The sequence below is a fragment of the Zingiber officinale genome, chromosome 9B (assembly GCF_018446385.1).
Source record: "Zingiber officinale cultivar Zhangliang chromosome 9B, Zo_v1.1, whole genome shotgun sequence".
Classification (NCBI taxonomy): Eukaryota; Viridiplantae; Streptophyta; class Magnoliopsida; order Zingiberales; family Zingiberaceae; genus Zingiber; species Zingiber officinale.
The window spans coordinates 12,818,926-12,833,376 of record NC_056003.1 but is presented as its reverse complement, the minus strand read 5'-3'; the positions used below and the strand labels follow the sequence as shown (position 1 = coordinate 12,833,376).

Here is a 14,451-nt window from a genome sequence, read left to right as displayed (position 1 = left end):
AAGTCCTGGTGAGTGAAGTAGGCAATGAAAGTCCTAGTAAGTGAAATTAGGCCCTAGTGAGTGAAGCTAAGAGAATGCCTTGGAAGAGTGAACTCCAAGCAAGTTTGACCCAAAGGTTTTCAGTCGACCGTGTCCGGTCGACCAGACCAGCGGATTTTGATAAACTCAAGTATAGTTTTACCAATATTATTTTGCATTACTATTATTTACTGTTGTGATAATTTAGTATTGTAGGAAAAGTCTTAGTGAATCAGGTGATCAAACACTGAGTAGAGAAAAATCCAAACTGGTTTGAAGGACCAGATGTTTGACAAGTGAATTGAGGTAAACTACTGGAGGTAATGAAGTGAGGTTGTGTCCCATTAGGGACAAACCTTAGGTATTGATCCAATTAAAAAACCAACAAAGATTTCCAAGTTTCGATCAAGACAGTCATTACTGTCATACTCATGCATCATTATTATCTATTGTGCTAACTTTATTTTTCAGGGTAAATATATTATATGTGTTAACTTTGTTTCGCAGAAAAGTAAAATTAACATTGATTGAGGGGTTTAGTTAACGAAACAAAGAGGTTCAGCCAACTGATTCAAGAGTGTTCCATCAGCGGAACTAAGGGATTAGTCGACGGATAAAGCTATAATTATAGCAAACATTGAAAGCAACGTTTAGTCGACAAATAACGTGGATCCATCGACGGAACAACATAATTTTCTGGATCGGATATAATAGATTATTAAATTAGGAAAGAAGAGTGTTCAGTCAATGGAACACAGAGATCAATCAACGAAACAACTTAATTTTCAGGATTGGACGAATCGAATCACAATAAATAAGCAAGGAAGGATCAGTCGATGGATAGGATTATTAGACCACTAAAAGGATCAGTTGACAGAACAGTTTATCCGTTGACTTAACGAAGTCTATAAAAGAAGGCCTTGGGATATAAACTCGAGACAACTCCTCTATTAGACATAACTTTACCTGCTCTTCATTCCTTCACTACTACTACTATACGTGCAAGTTCTGCTCTTATGACATTGGAAGACTCATCGACAACCAATGCTTCATCTTATTTATTTATTGTCGGTATATTGCACTTGTACTTCATTATATTATTACTTGTGTTTCTCATTCATTTAGTGGATTGCTCAATGAAAGCGATCAAGGATCATGAGTCTTGAAGTAGGAGTAAGTTGGGCTCCGAACCAAGTTTAAACCAAAGTGTGTTTTCTATTTCTATTTCCCTATTTCTATTACGTTGTGTACTCGAGTTTTTCGAAAGATTTTTAAAAAGAAAAAAAAAACTTTTAAGTGACGAGATTCCCCCCCCCCCCCCCCCCCCCCTTCTCTTGTCCTTAACGGTCCTTCAGTTAAGACTTTTCCTAATCAAGTATCTAGTTCTCCATGACCTACTTGATTTATATCTCATATATTGTCAAACATTAAAACTTAAGCTTGAATCCATTCGAGTTTAGTCAACTTGATCAACCTTGACCCGAGGAAGATTGCACCAACAATCTCTCCCTTTTTGATATTTACAAATATGTTTAAGCTAGGCTAACCCATTAACCAATTTCTATGACTTCATCTCATGTCAAAGCATGAATCAGGGTTTCTAACTTAAACATATATTTCTCCCTCTATGACACACATCAAAACTCTTCCTAAGAGTCAAAATATTCAAAGGGATCTAATGAAAGTCTCATATTTTTTATTGTATCCTATGCTCAACCTTAAGCATTCATCACAATAAAGATTCCCAACCTTCCATTATCTTTGCATCCTTATCATAAAAAAATCATGCATTTTAGAAAGACCTCCCCTTAAAGTATACTTCAACTTCTATCATTGTACCAATAATAATTTTGAGTTCCTAAATCTCTAGAAAAACTCAAAATGAAGTCATGAGGTTTAAAAATTTAATCTTAAATTTAAACCTCCCCTTAACTCCACATTTTTCACCATAATCCACCCCATTTTCATTTTCACCAAGAAAATTATCCTAATATACTTATATAAGTATTTCAGAGGCTTAAGGATTGTTAGATTAACTAAATATGGGTTAATGGACTAAAATTATATTATTTCAGTAGAATCAGCAATTCCCAATCGATTGATAACTATCTTCAATCGATTGAAATGTCAATCAGGTGATCGATCAAAATCATTTTGTGCTAATAAAAATGGGTTACCAATCGATTGAGTTGGGATTCAATCGATTACGATCTGTCTCAATCAATCACCTAACAGTTACACCATGTCCCGATCGATCACTTGATCGATTGGAGTTTTTGATTTTTGAATTCAATTTCAGAAACTCAAATAATTCTATAATTATAAAAAAATTATGAAATTTTACGTAGATATTACTTATATCATATACTATCAGGGAAAAATTAGTTTCTATGAAAATATATCTCATTTTCAAATATTGACACAAAATTGAAAACCATTAAAAAAAACCTCAATATTTCACTTTAACTTAGTGTCTAACTAATCAATAATGATTTCTATCAGTAAATATACTTCACCAAGGTTTTCTAAAATGATTTTAAAATCATTTTCAAAATAAATTTTCAACCACTATCTTTGGCTTAAATGCACATGACTTGTATATTAGCTTTTCACATTATTAGACTTCATATAATCTATTATTTTGATGAACTTAAAACTCAAATAAATGTGCTAAATTAACATCTTAAATTTTGTTCATCTTCCCAACATCTCACTTTTATTGAGTGAATCTCAAAAAATACAAACAAGTCAAACCTATGGTCTTATGAGATGTAAAATAGATTTTCCCTAAAACTAAGGAATCATGCATATCTAACTAGACAATTTAGATTTGATCATCCTATCTAGGATGTCAATTAATATCATTACCCTTAAGTACAAGGAATTAAAAATAATGATGATAATGATGATAATGATTATGACATACATCAAATGTATATTTTCAAAAAGAAATCTATCATATCTTGACCTAAATGATGTATGTAAGATATGTATCATTTTCCATGCAAGATGTATGATATGATAATATGACATGTGATAAAGCACACAAAACATGGCAAGTTTAGCATAAAAAATACGTAAATTTTCTATCTAAGTATCATCAACTAATCGCTAAGTTAAAAGTAAATGTAAGTTACCCTCATCTCCCTAGAAAATGTCAAAATCTCAACTTTGCATTTCTTTGAATTCTATCCTATTTGTGCTAATTTGATCAAGTTCAATTCTTAAAAATTTAATTGGTACACTTTTACTCTTAAAAAGTAAAGATCATCTTTTTATTTTCAAGATGTCACAATTCTTTGAAAATGCCTTAAAGTGTCAACTTCACCATAGTTGAATTAACTACCATTCTAATTAGAGTTGACACACTCTAAACTCACATAGGGTGTAGCGAAAACACTCTTAGAAATTCAAAACCTATTGATGCTCCTTGGGTATGTTAGGTATTCACCAGGGATAACTTCCTTAACCACCTTTTTGATTACTTTCCTAGGATTCTTAGAAGCCTTAGTCACACTAATCTCCTCAAGATCAACTCTATAGATAGCTTCCCTTGTAAGCTTTGTTTGACTCCTAGACTTAGGTTTAGTTCCATAACAACATAGAACTTTATGGTATAAGATCATATTTTTCTTGGACTTAGGTTTGTATCTCAAACCTTTCTTTCCCTTAGATATAGAGAATTCTTCTTGATCCGGTGTCAATGAGCTCTCCTCCTCAATCATTGGGTGGATACTTCTTGAATTTCTTCTTCGGATGTTGAACATCTTTCAACTTCCAAATCCTATTCCTCTTGATCCAATATGTCTCCCTTTATGGATTTGTCTTAACTTGGCAAAGTAGAGATGGAGCTTTGCAAGCCTACTCCATAGATCCTTGGCATCTTGATATTCGACTATCTTGCACAACATTATACTTAGCAATAAATTAACCGATAACTTGGTTACCTTGTCATTAGCCTCACATCTTTTAATTTGCTCCTCATTCCATTTGCTCTTTAAACATCTTGGAGCTTCAAATACTTTATTAGATTAAACCATTGCTCTATCTCATTATGAGGAAATTTTTGACCCTTGACTTTCAAAGATCAAAACTGGTAGGATATGCCCAATGCGGTGTATGCTAAAAACACATTTTGTAAATATGCATAGTGGAAGACTTAATGATAAATAAACTAATTTATTACATCAAACACACCACACGCATACAAGATACAATTACACAGACAAGATCATAAAATAAAATAAAATTGAATAATAATTATTCTAGGTATATCTTACGAATGACCTATAACGAAAAGTGCATCAAATTTTTACGACGTTATCTAACCTCACCTTTATTCGTATCCACGCCGAGCTATGCAAAATAACTCCAAGAGAACATGCTTCGCCTTTGAAAGGTATTGGCCACGAATGAAGGAGAAGGATCAGGAAAAGGAAGAAGAAGCAAGAGGAAGATCTTCTTCCTTTGGGTGGCTCACGGTAACAAGAGGAGACCCTCTTGTTATGGTCGGCGGCAAGAGAGAGGAAGAGGGAGAGAGAGGTATTGGGTTTAGATTTGCAAAACCTAATCCAAACAATAATGAATTGTGTGTTAATTCTCTCTTAACTATATCAATATATAGTCATCTTTAATGAGTTGGATCAGAAAGCCCAAATCCAACCCATTATACCTTAACCAAAAATTAGTCTATTAACCCCTTAGTCTGGTTCACAACTAAATTAAGTTAATTCATGGTTAAACCAAATTGGTTCATGACTAAACCAAATAAGGTCCAACTCTTTCATAAGAGATATGACTCATTTGTACTTCCGTTCCGACAAATATTGTCATATTTGTTTTATGTATGGTTCAACCAAACATTTTTCTCTTGATCTGAAAATCATATTCTCTAATTTATTTTACGTCTTTTAGAGACTCGTAAAACGTATGACCCAACATATTTTTGATTTATCTTGATCGTTCCATAATTAAGTAATTAATTATGGACGACCAAGATAAATCGAAAACATATTGGGTCATACGTATTACGAGTCTCTAAAAGACATAACATATGACCCAATATGTTTTCGATTTATCTTGGTCATCCATAATTAACTACATAATTATGGAACGATCATGAGTGACACTTAGCAGTAAATCATGATTCCCAATTAATTGAAAAATCGCAATTGATCTCAGAACTAATTTTGAACTCTTCAGCAGTTATAGTGAGTCGTATCTCATTTCTTTCACTCATCTTATACCCACTTAGTTCAGGATATGATCTATATGCCTGCCCCCACTAGGCTGACTACGTCACACCTAGCCCAAGTAATACTTTATCGTTCTGTCGATTTAAATTACTTGTACACATATATAAGAGTCTCATACTCTTAACATGTGTTGTTTTGGCCAAAGACTTTGAGTAATAATCCTAACGAGTGGTCATAAGGTATACGTCTACTCGCAAGGAGCGGTGAATCCTCTGTGGGCTATTCAAACATCTTCTGGTATTTCGACTTATACCCAATTATCTTAGGTTCACACCTCCAAGAGATGTTTACTTAAGATGTCAAAGTATAAGTCTCTATGATCAAGATGACTTGCATACCTCATGTCAAAGGAAACTTGCACTTGAGCTACAATAAGAACCTCACAGACATATCCATATATGTAGAGAACCATATGAAGTCTTATAGCAAGTCACTTCAATGAACTAGTTACCATAACTAACATCCACGTTTAACTTTCGACATCCCAATATCTTGAGTTAGTGAGAAATAGCTACTTGGTCGAACCAAGGAGTATAACCCGTACTAATCTTATAGAATTGATCATATCTGAATACACCAATTCGACGACTAGGAAAATTCTAATACATTCATAATTACACATGTAGAGATAATCACAAATTGTGATCTAATCACAAATTCTCTCATATTATGAATTGTATTGTGAACATTTAATAAATGAGTTTAAAACTATTCAAATAAATAATATACACTCAAATAGTGAATCAATATTTATCAAATAAATAGTAAAACCATAGGACGATTAACCTTTTGACTTGTTGAAATTAAGGCTCAAATCTTCAACTTCTTCTTCCTCTAGCTCTTTGCTTTTTTCAGCGATTAGTCCAAATAAGAGTGATCTAGTTCTGACACCACTTGTTAGGACACGTAGAGAGCTAGAAAGGAGGTGAATAGCTTCTTTTGCTCCTTCTTGTTGATGCTACAGCAAAAAACTCGAAGTAATGCTAACACATTTATTTTACTTGGTCTCTACCTCCTTGAGATGACTAATCCAAGGATCCACACCGTTCACACAACTCTACTATGAACACACTCCTTCTCGAAAATAATTCGGAGACGGAGAAACCTTGCACAAGCTCAAATACAAGAAATGCAAACTTGGTTACAAAAGAAATCGAAAGCGATTACAATAAGAAACCTTGTTTTGCTTGCTTTTTTCTTACTTTGATTTAGCCTTTTGTTGACTGGAAAATGCAATAACACTTCACTTTGAATAGTCCAAGAACTGATAGTGAAAAGCCTTGACGAACTCCCCTTTATATTAAAGTCGTTCAAACCTTTTTTTTACCTCCCAGTTGATTCACTTTTCTCCCCAATTGATTGCCACATAGGATTCAACTGTTCAACCTACAGAATGTCTCTTTTTCGAATTGTTAATTGATTGATGAGTCATCCAAATTGATTTAGAAGCTCATAGTCGATTGCCCTAATTGATTTAGAAAGCTTCTGTTCTCTTCGCGACACTGGCCAATCAATTGCCCTAATCGATTAGCTTGGGTTGAATCAATTGTCCAATCGATTCCACAATTTTCTATTCCTCTCCCGATAAATGCCCCTTAATCGATTAGTTTAATCAATTGGGGAAGACTTAATCGATTAAGTCAATCGATTCCCAACCTTATTTTTACGCGAGAATGTCTCTTAATCAATTACCTAATCGATTCTCCAAACCCTTGATAGATCACTCAATTGATCTAGAACCCTTCTATTTTTGTGAGGAAAACTCTCAATCGATCACTTGATTGATTAACTTTGGACCAATCGATTACCTAATCAATTGCCCAGAGCTAATCATTTTAGGGTTCCTTTACCCAACCCAAAGGCTTCAATGATTTGTTGGAACTTCTTGTTGTCTAACACATAGTCAACCTTAATCTATAACTTATTTACCAAGTGTTCGATCAACCCTCGACCAACTTAGACTTTTCATCTTGTGCCAACTTTCCGTTAGGCTTTTGATCACCAAGTGTGGTCCTTTTGACTCACTTGAAATTTTCTCTTGCCTAATCTCCAGTTATGACTAGTCACTTGGTAGACTTCCACCCTGCCTAATCTCAGTTAGGGTTTTCCCTTACCTAACCGTAGTTAAAGCTTTCCTTTGCCAATGTACGATTTTTCTTGACACACTTGGACTTTCCTTTGCTTAACCTCAGTTAAGACTAGCCACTCAGTAGACTTCTACCCTGTCTAACTTCCAGTTAAAGTTTTCCCTTGCCTAGCCCCACTAAGACTTCACACCAAATATCTGGTCCTTCTTGACCTACTTGAATTTTCCTCTTGTCAACTTTTCCGTTGGACTCCCCCTTATCTAACCCTCAAGTTTAAAACTTCACCTTGTCTAATCTTCAATTGGAATTTTTTCTAGTCAAGTATCCAGTTCTCTATGACATAATTGACTTCTATCTTATATATTGTCAAACATCAAAACTTAAATTTGAATCCATTGATCCTGTCCGGAATCTGAGTCAGATTGACCGTCGAGTGAGGTGGATGGAATATTGACCGAGTCGCGACGTCCCGGAGGGGGGGTATGCTGAAATGACTTTTGTGTTGACCGAGTCGCAATGTCCCGGAGGGGGTGTGCTGAGATGGCTCCCGTGTTGACCAAGTCTTCAAAAGTCTTCTGGTCAACGCTACCTGCAGCCAACGACCGGGTCCCCCGGTCCCTGGTACCCCGAGGCTCGAGGCAGATCCGACGAATATATAAGTAACAGGCTAATAATATAATAGTGAAATAAATGAGGGATGAGTACGGAAAATGTACCCTGGCCCAGGGGGTGCCCTCGGATGGGACGCTGCTCGAGTTGTCGTGACCCGGAAGAGCAGATGACTCTGATTAGACTGGAGAGCTGGATCCGACGACGAAGAGCCGAGTGCGGTGGCATGAAATCGAATGTGACCTCGACACGCAGGCCGAGCTAAAACATTGGCATATAGGTCGTGATAAGACATCGGCACACAGGCCGGGATAAGACATCGGCACGCAGGCCGGGATAAGGCATCGACACGTAGGCCGGGATAAGGCATAGACACGCAGACCGGGATAAGGCATAGGCACTGTAACGACCCGCCTTCTACTGACTAGGCTGTGAGGCCGATCGCTACATTATGCTGTGCTAAATTACTATTGCGGAAATCTGGATTGATTAAAATTTCACTAAACTGATTACTGTAAAATCTGAACTTAATATTCTAGGTGTACCTAGGAGTTGTACACATGCTAGGGAAGATAATCTATGCCTCTCGGATGTCCTGCTAGCTGTAATCAGGCATTTCAATCGATCCATGAATCGATTAATCGGATCGATCCGGATGATCGCCGATGGAAGCGAAAACTCGATCGGTCGGTGACCGATCCACAAGCTATCTTGCTTCAGATGGATCGGTCTACCGACCGATCCAGAGTACACCGATCGGTCGGCTGACCGATCGGTGAGCTTCTATACTCTCTGTTCGCCTCTGGATCGGTCGGCTAACTATCACTGGATTGGTCACCGACCGATCCAGTGGCACAACCCAATTCTAATCGATCCAGATCGATCCGGTTTCGATTTCAATCGAACCCCGATTTCAAAGACTATTTCGTGCCCAACTCATACACATCAAGTCTATAACAACTAGAAACATTTTTAACATGTATTAGCTAACATTTTAAACATGATATCACGCATGATTCACTAATTCATGGCATGCAAATGTACTATGTGTAGAATAATAAAGTTCTAACAGTTAACTAATTTTGTTGAAAGTTTTAATACATAAATAAAGCTTGTTAGATCCCTAAGATCTTTTATTCCAAGTTCCTGCCCACACACATCCTCGTAGCATTGTCCTCCAGTCTCCGCTAGTCCATCTTTCCTTTACCTTTATCTGCAGTATAAGGAAAAGAAAGTATCTATAAGCTTTCGCTTAGTAAGAAACCATCTACCTCACTAAAACATGCATTCGATGCAATATGCTTTTAAAACATGCTGTTTGAAAGTGCACTGATTAGACTGAAACATGGCATGTTATCATACATAGAAATCAAAGCTAGTCATGGCATACTATCATCTAAACATGTGTAATAAAAGCTGAACATGAACACCAAAACATGACATACAAAGCTAACCATAACTATCATGTGTAACAACAAGGAAAACTGAGCTGAACATGAATTAAACTAGTCTGGAACTGAATTCAAACTCAATTAACATAACTGATCTTTGTGAGTTTTGAAAAATTATAATATAATATATTAAAATACATAATCATACTGCTAATGGGCCCAAGAATCACATGCTATGCGCGATCCTCAACTAAACCCGGGTTGCAAATCCGAATTTAGCAAGGTTTACTAGGTTATCTAAACTTAGGGACCGACTATGGGAGCTCAACCAATGGATATCTAATCAACTACTGAAAATAAAATACTGAATCATAGCTAATTAATTTACCTTGCTTCTACTAGGTTATCTGAACCTAGAGGCGACTGTGGGTGCCCACCCATTGGACCGTAGTCCCATATATGCTGTGGCAAGGCTAACTAAACTATTTAAATGCTTCTATTGCATTTACTGAGCTATTAAAATGCCTAAGTTGCATTTTTCTGTGCTAAATAATTTAATCGAACACTTAGTATGCACTAATTCGCATCCTTGTGCCGACAGTCTACATATTACTAAACTAAAACATGGAATTCACACGGAAGCTACTTATACTGTAGGTGAGGGGTTTCTTACCTCCTATTCGAAGTTTCTTACGATTCTAATCGCTAGTTTTCCCGGAAGAACGATCTCCTTGACGATTCTCCTACTTCTACGTGCTCTTCTCGCGAAGGGGAGCGTCCTCGTCTCGAAGTCGTCGCCGGAAAGTGCCCTTGGGCCGAACCTTAGCCTTCCTTGTGGTTGGCACCGAGAGAAGGAGAGGAGAAGGGAAGTCGGCGGTGAGGGTTTGAGGAGAGGAAAAATCACGATCCAAATAACCCTTCACTTAATTATTTCCTATTTATATTAAGTGGTAATTTCCGCCCAAATCTAATATAAATATTATTGATTCCCTTTCCTTTCAGCACGGCCCTGCTAGGTTCACTTGGTTACCATGGTTCACCATAAGTTATAGGACCAATTAGGTCTCGGGTTCAATTCCCGTGTAGGCTATTTTACGGTCCTATTTATTTTTGCTACTTCCACTACTATAAAAATTCCATAAAAATATTATAAAATTCCAGAAAAATCATAGAATATTTCTAAAATAGTTTTGAGAATTTTCGGACGTTACAGGCACCCAGGCCGGGATAAGGCATAGGCACCTAGACCGGAACATGACACACAAATCAGATCAGTGCGAAGGTCGAGACATAACACACACACACAAATTGGCGCGAAAGCCAGAGCACAACGGAAGTGGAACGCCATCAGATCAGCCACCATAGGGCCTATGTCCCTAGTACCGAACCTGTGCTTAGGAGCAGCGGCGAGAGAGGAGGTTCTGGTGAAGCTAGCAACGAAGGCGCAGGTCCAAGCTGTCGGTGTAAGGGGAGGCGGTGTCTCCTTGGCTGGCTCCGACGCTGTTCGGTAGAGCGAAAGGCAGTGCGCTGGTAGGAAAGGGTGGCTGGTCGGTTAGACTGTTGACCGACAAGGCTGCGACGACAGCTAAGGCAGTAAAGGAGCGTATCACTTGAGCTGCGACACATCTCCGGTGAGGGGAAGATGGATGGCTATGAGGCAGCTCCGGTGAGAGGAGAGGAGAGAGAGGGAGAACAGAGGGAGGATGACTCCGAGACGGCTCCGGCGAGAAGCGCTCGGAGGCGGCGAGGTCGGTCTAGTGGTGGCATCGTCTTTCGGCATGTGATGGTGGCGTGGAGAGGAGAAAGGGGAGGAGGGGAAGTCGTCGCGCTCGCGTGAGGTCTCGTGAGTGAGAGCCAAGAGCGGCCGGCATCAGACGTTGCCGGCGTTGGACGTCGCCGGCGTCGGAGGCTGCAGAGGTGGCCCCTTCTCCCTGGTCTTCCTGGCGACGAACCCAAATGACCCCCCCCCCCCACTTCGTAGTCTAAAGTACCCTAAAAAAGGGGCTACTCTCAAATGACCAAACTATCCTTCCTCCCCCTCCTAATTACTACTCTGCCATCCAATAAATCCACATCATCCATTTAAACTTAATCAACTTGATTAACCTTAACTAAGAAAGATTACACCAACGCTCAGTTCTAGAATCCTATGTTCATCTTTGTTTGATTTCAATCGACTGAAATATCAATTGAGTAAACTCATGTAACCATTGAATAAGATAAGTTTGTTGTATTAACTAGCTGAGTTGATTGTCATGGATATTAATCGAACATGGTTGAGTAGATTAGATCCTTGTGAAATTGATTAAAGATAAAATTCATTAGCCGATAAATTTATGATAATTATCCAACCTAGATAACAGAATGCACATTGAGTCATCTTTAATGTTATCTGTCGACTCAATGCACTTTTAGTTGATTAAATACTAACCATTAATCAAAAATATTATCAAGATTTTAATCAACTATTAGATACTTAGCCGACTAATTTCAATTAAAAGTCATCCGAATGAGTTGTCTTGTTTCCCATTTGAAAAAAAAAAACATATTTATTAGAAAATATTTTATCCCAAATTTCTTCATTTCTTTTAATGGAGTTTCTTCCATCGAGAGAATTTTAGATTTGATCCATTTATACCGTAGAGTAAGACCTAGCCATGTTAAATCTCTAAGTGAGCCAATAAATTTTATGTTATATTTTATTTTCAATTGGTATGTAAATATCTTATTGATCAGCTCAACTCCTCATATATATATATATATATACATTCCCAAGCCTGACCAAGTTCTCATCATCTCATGAATTCATGGACCGGTCTGTGGTGCTTGAGTCCCAGTCCAACCCCTAACAAATCCGCTTATGGCTTATGATCAAAACCATGGCCTCTGCCCTATCTCCTTGCACCTCCATGGAACCTCCGTTCTGATTCCGTGGGCTGCTTCTTCCTCACGACTATCAACTCACTGCCTCATTCTGTGGGCTTTCCCATTCGTATTCCTTGGATTGGATCAGATGACGGGCACCAACCGTTCCCTTATTTTAAATTTTTAACAAACAGTACTGTTGACTTTGAATTCTTCCGAGTCGTCTTTTGTTGACAGCCTAAACAACATATGATCGTTTGATTATTATCCAGATTATATTATGCATGGTTGGCATCCTATAAATACTCCCTTGAGGCTGCTCAAGTTGGAATCACACAGCCAATTCGAGACAGAGTGACTGATTTAGAGTCAGAATCCAGTAAAACATCATGGAGCTCTGGTTGCCTTCTCTTCCCCTGTCACTCTCCTTCCTCCTCCTGCTGCTGCTGGTCCTGAGGAGATGGTTGAGGAGCAAATCCAGCAAGAACACGGGGCCGGAGTTCCCCGGCCCATGGCATCTGCCCTTGATCGGCAGCCTGCACCATCTCGTCGGCGCGCTGCCTCACCACGCGCTCCGTGACCTCGCCCGCAGGCACGGGCCGGTGATGCGCCTCCGCGTGGGGCAGGTGGACCAGATCGTGCTCACCTCCCGCGAGGGCGCGCAGCAGATCCTCAAGGCACAGGACGCCAACTTCGCCTTCCGCCCCGAGCTCACCGCCGCCAAGATCATCGCCTACGGCTGCCGCGACGTCGCCTTCTCCAACGGCGAGTACTGGCGCCAGCTCCGCAAGCTCTGCGTCATGGAGCTGCTCGGCGCCAAGCGCGTCAAGTCCTTCGCGTCACTGAGGGCGGAGCAAGTGTCCCTCCTCATGAGGGACGTCGGCTACGCCGCCACCGCCGGCAAGGAGATCAACCTCGGGGCGAGGCTCAACGAGCTGACCAACTCCATCGTCGTCCAGGCCTCCTTCGGCCGGAGATGCCCGCAGCAGAAGAAGTTCATGGACACCATCAAAGAGGTGATCAAAATGTCCAGCGGATTCAGCGTCGGAGATCTCTTCCCCTCGCTGAAAATCATGGACGTCCTCACCGGGTTCAGCACCAAGCTGATCCACTACCACAAAAAGCTGGACGCGATCCTCGAAGAAACAATCCAGGAGCATTTGCAGGGCCGGAGAGACGACGAGGAGGACCTTATCGACATCTTGCTCAGGCTCAAAGATCAAGGCGACCTAGAAGTGCCCATCTCGTACGAAAGCATCAAGGCTCTCGTCATCGTGAGTACTCTCTGTCAAACAAATTATATATTTATAAGCATTAATTCGTACAGGAGCCAGACGATCCATCTCTTAATTACTTCGTCGTTGATGGTTGCGATCAGGATCTATTTGCCGGAGGGACTGAAACCACAGCCAACACCATCGAATGGGCCATGTCAGAGCTCATCTTGCACCCTCAAGCAATGAACAGAGCGCAGACGGAGGTTCGAGAAGCCATGAAAGGGAAAGGCTACGTGGAAGAGAGTGATGTTCCACAGTTCGCCTACATTCATTCCGTCGTCAAAGAAACTCTCCGATTGCACCCTCCCTTCCCCCTTTTATTTCCAAGAGTTGGCCAAGAGACCACTCAGGTTCTCGGCTACACAATTCCAGCCGGAACAAGAGTCCTCATCAACGTCTGGGCACTCGCAAGGGATCCAAAATATTGGCACCACGGCGAGAGCTTCAAGCCGGAGAGGTTTCAGGAGGGCGACGACAAGGAGTTCAAAGGCAATGACTTCGAATTCCTCCCTTTCGGCGCTGGAAGAAGGATGTGCGCCGGCATGTCCTTTGGCTTGTCCACTTTAGAGTTGGCCTTGGCTCAGCTCCTGTTTCACTTTGATTGGGCACTGCCTAAGGGGATGGCAGCAGGAGATGTGGATATGACTGAAACTTTTGGAGCCAGTGCCTCGAGAAAGATTAATTTGCACCTGGTTCCTTCTCCTCGTTTCCCTTTAAGTAGCTAAGATCAGTTGATGTTCCTTATCTTTGTTATAGATCCTTTATGTACTTTAAGGTTGGTCGTGTGGTCTTTGTTATCCTTTATGTACTTTAAGATTGGTCATGTGTGTGGAGAATAATAAAGTTGCTAGATAATAGCTATTGTAACACAAATGCATTTTATGGATTGGATATATATGATTTGAATAATTTCCTAGAATATTTTGTTTCCTTTAACGAAAACCTTTTA

The 14,451-nt window shown here is 39.7% G+C and overlaps 1 protein-coding gene across 1 annotated transcript; it reads left to right on the top strand.

Moving 5' to 3' along the window:
* The first annotated feature begins 12,545 nt into the window (after positions 1-12,545).
* Positions 12,546-14,423, top strand: LOC122023670 (premnaspirodiene oxygenase-like). Its single transcript, XM_042581923.1, has 2 exons — positions 12,546-13,499; positions 13,604-14,423. The coding sequence occupies exons 1-2, from the start codon at positions 12,615-12,617 to the stop codon at positions 14,225-14,227; spliced, it is 1,509 nt and encodes a 502-aa protein (XP_042437857.1). The 5' UTR covers positions 12,546-12,614; the 3' UTR covers positions 14,228-14,423.
* Positions 14,424-14,451: the final 28 nt, after the last annotated feature.

Excerpts from the sequence above, each read along its gene's own strand:
- LOC122023670 (XM_042581923.1), top strand. The coding sequence starts at position 12,615 with ATGGAGCTCTGGTTGCCTTCTCTTCCCCTGTCACTCTCCTTCCTCCTC. Across the intron at positions 13,500-13,603 it reads GCATCAAGGCTCTCGTCATC|GATCTATTTGCCGGAGGGAC; the intron begins GTGAGTACTCTC and ends GGTTGCGATCAG.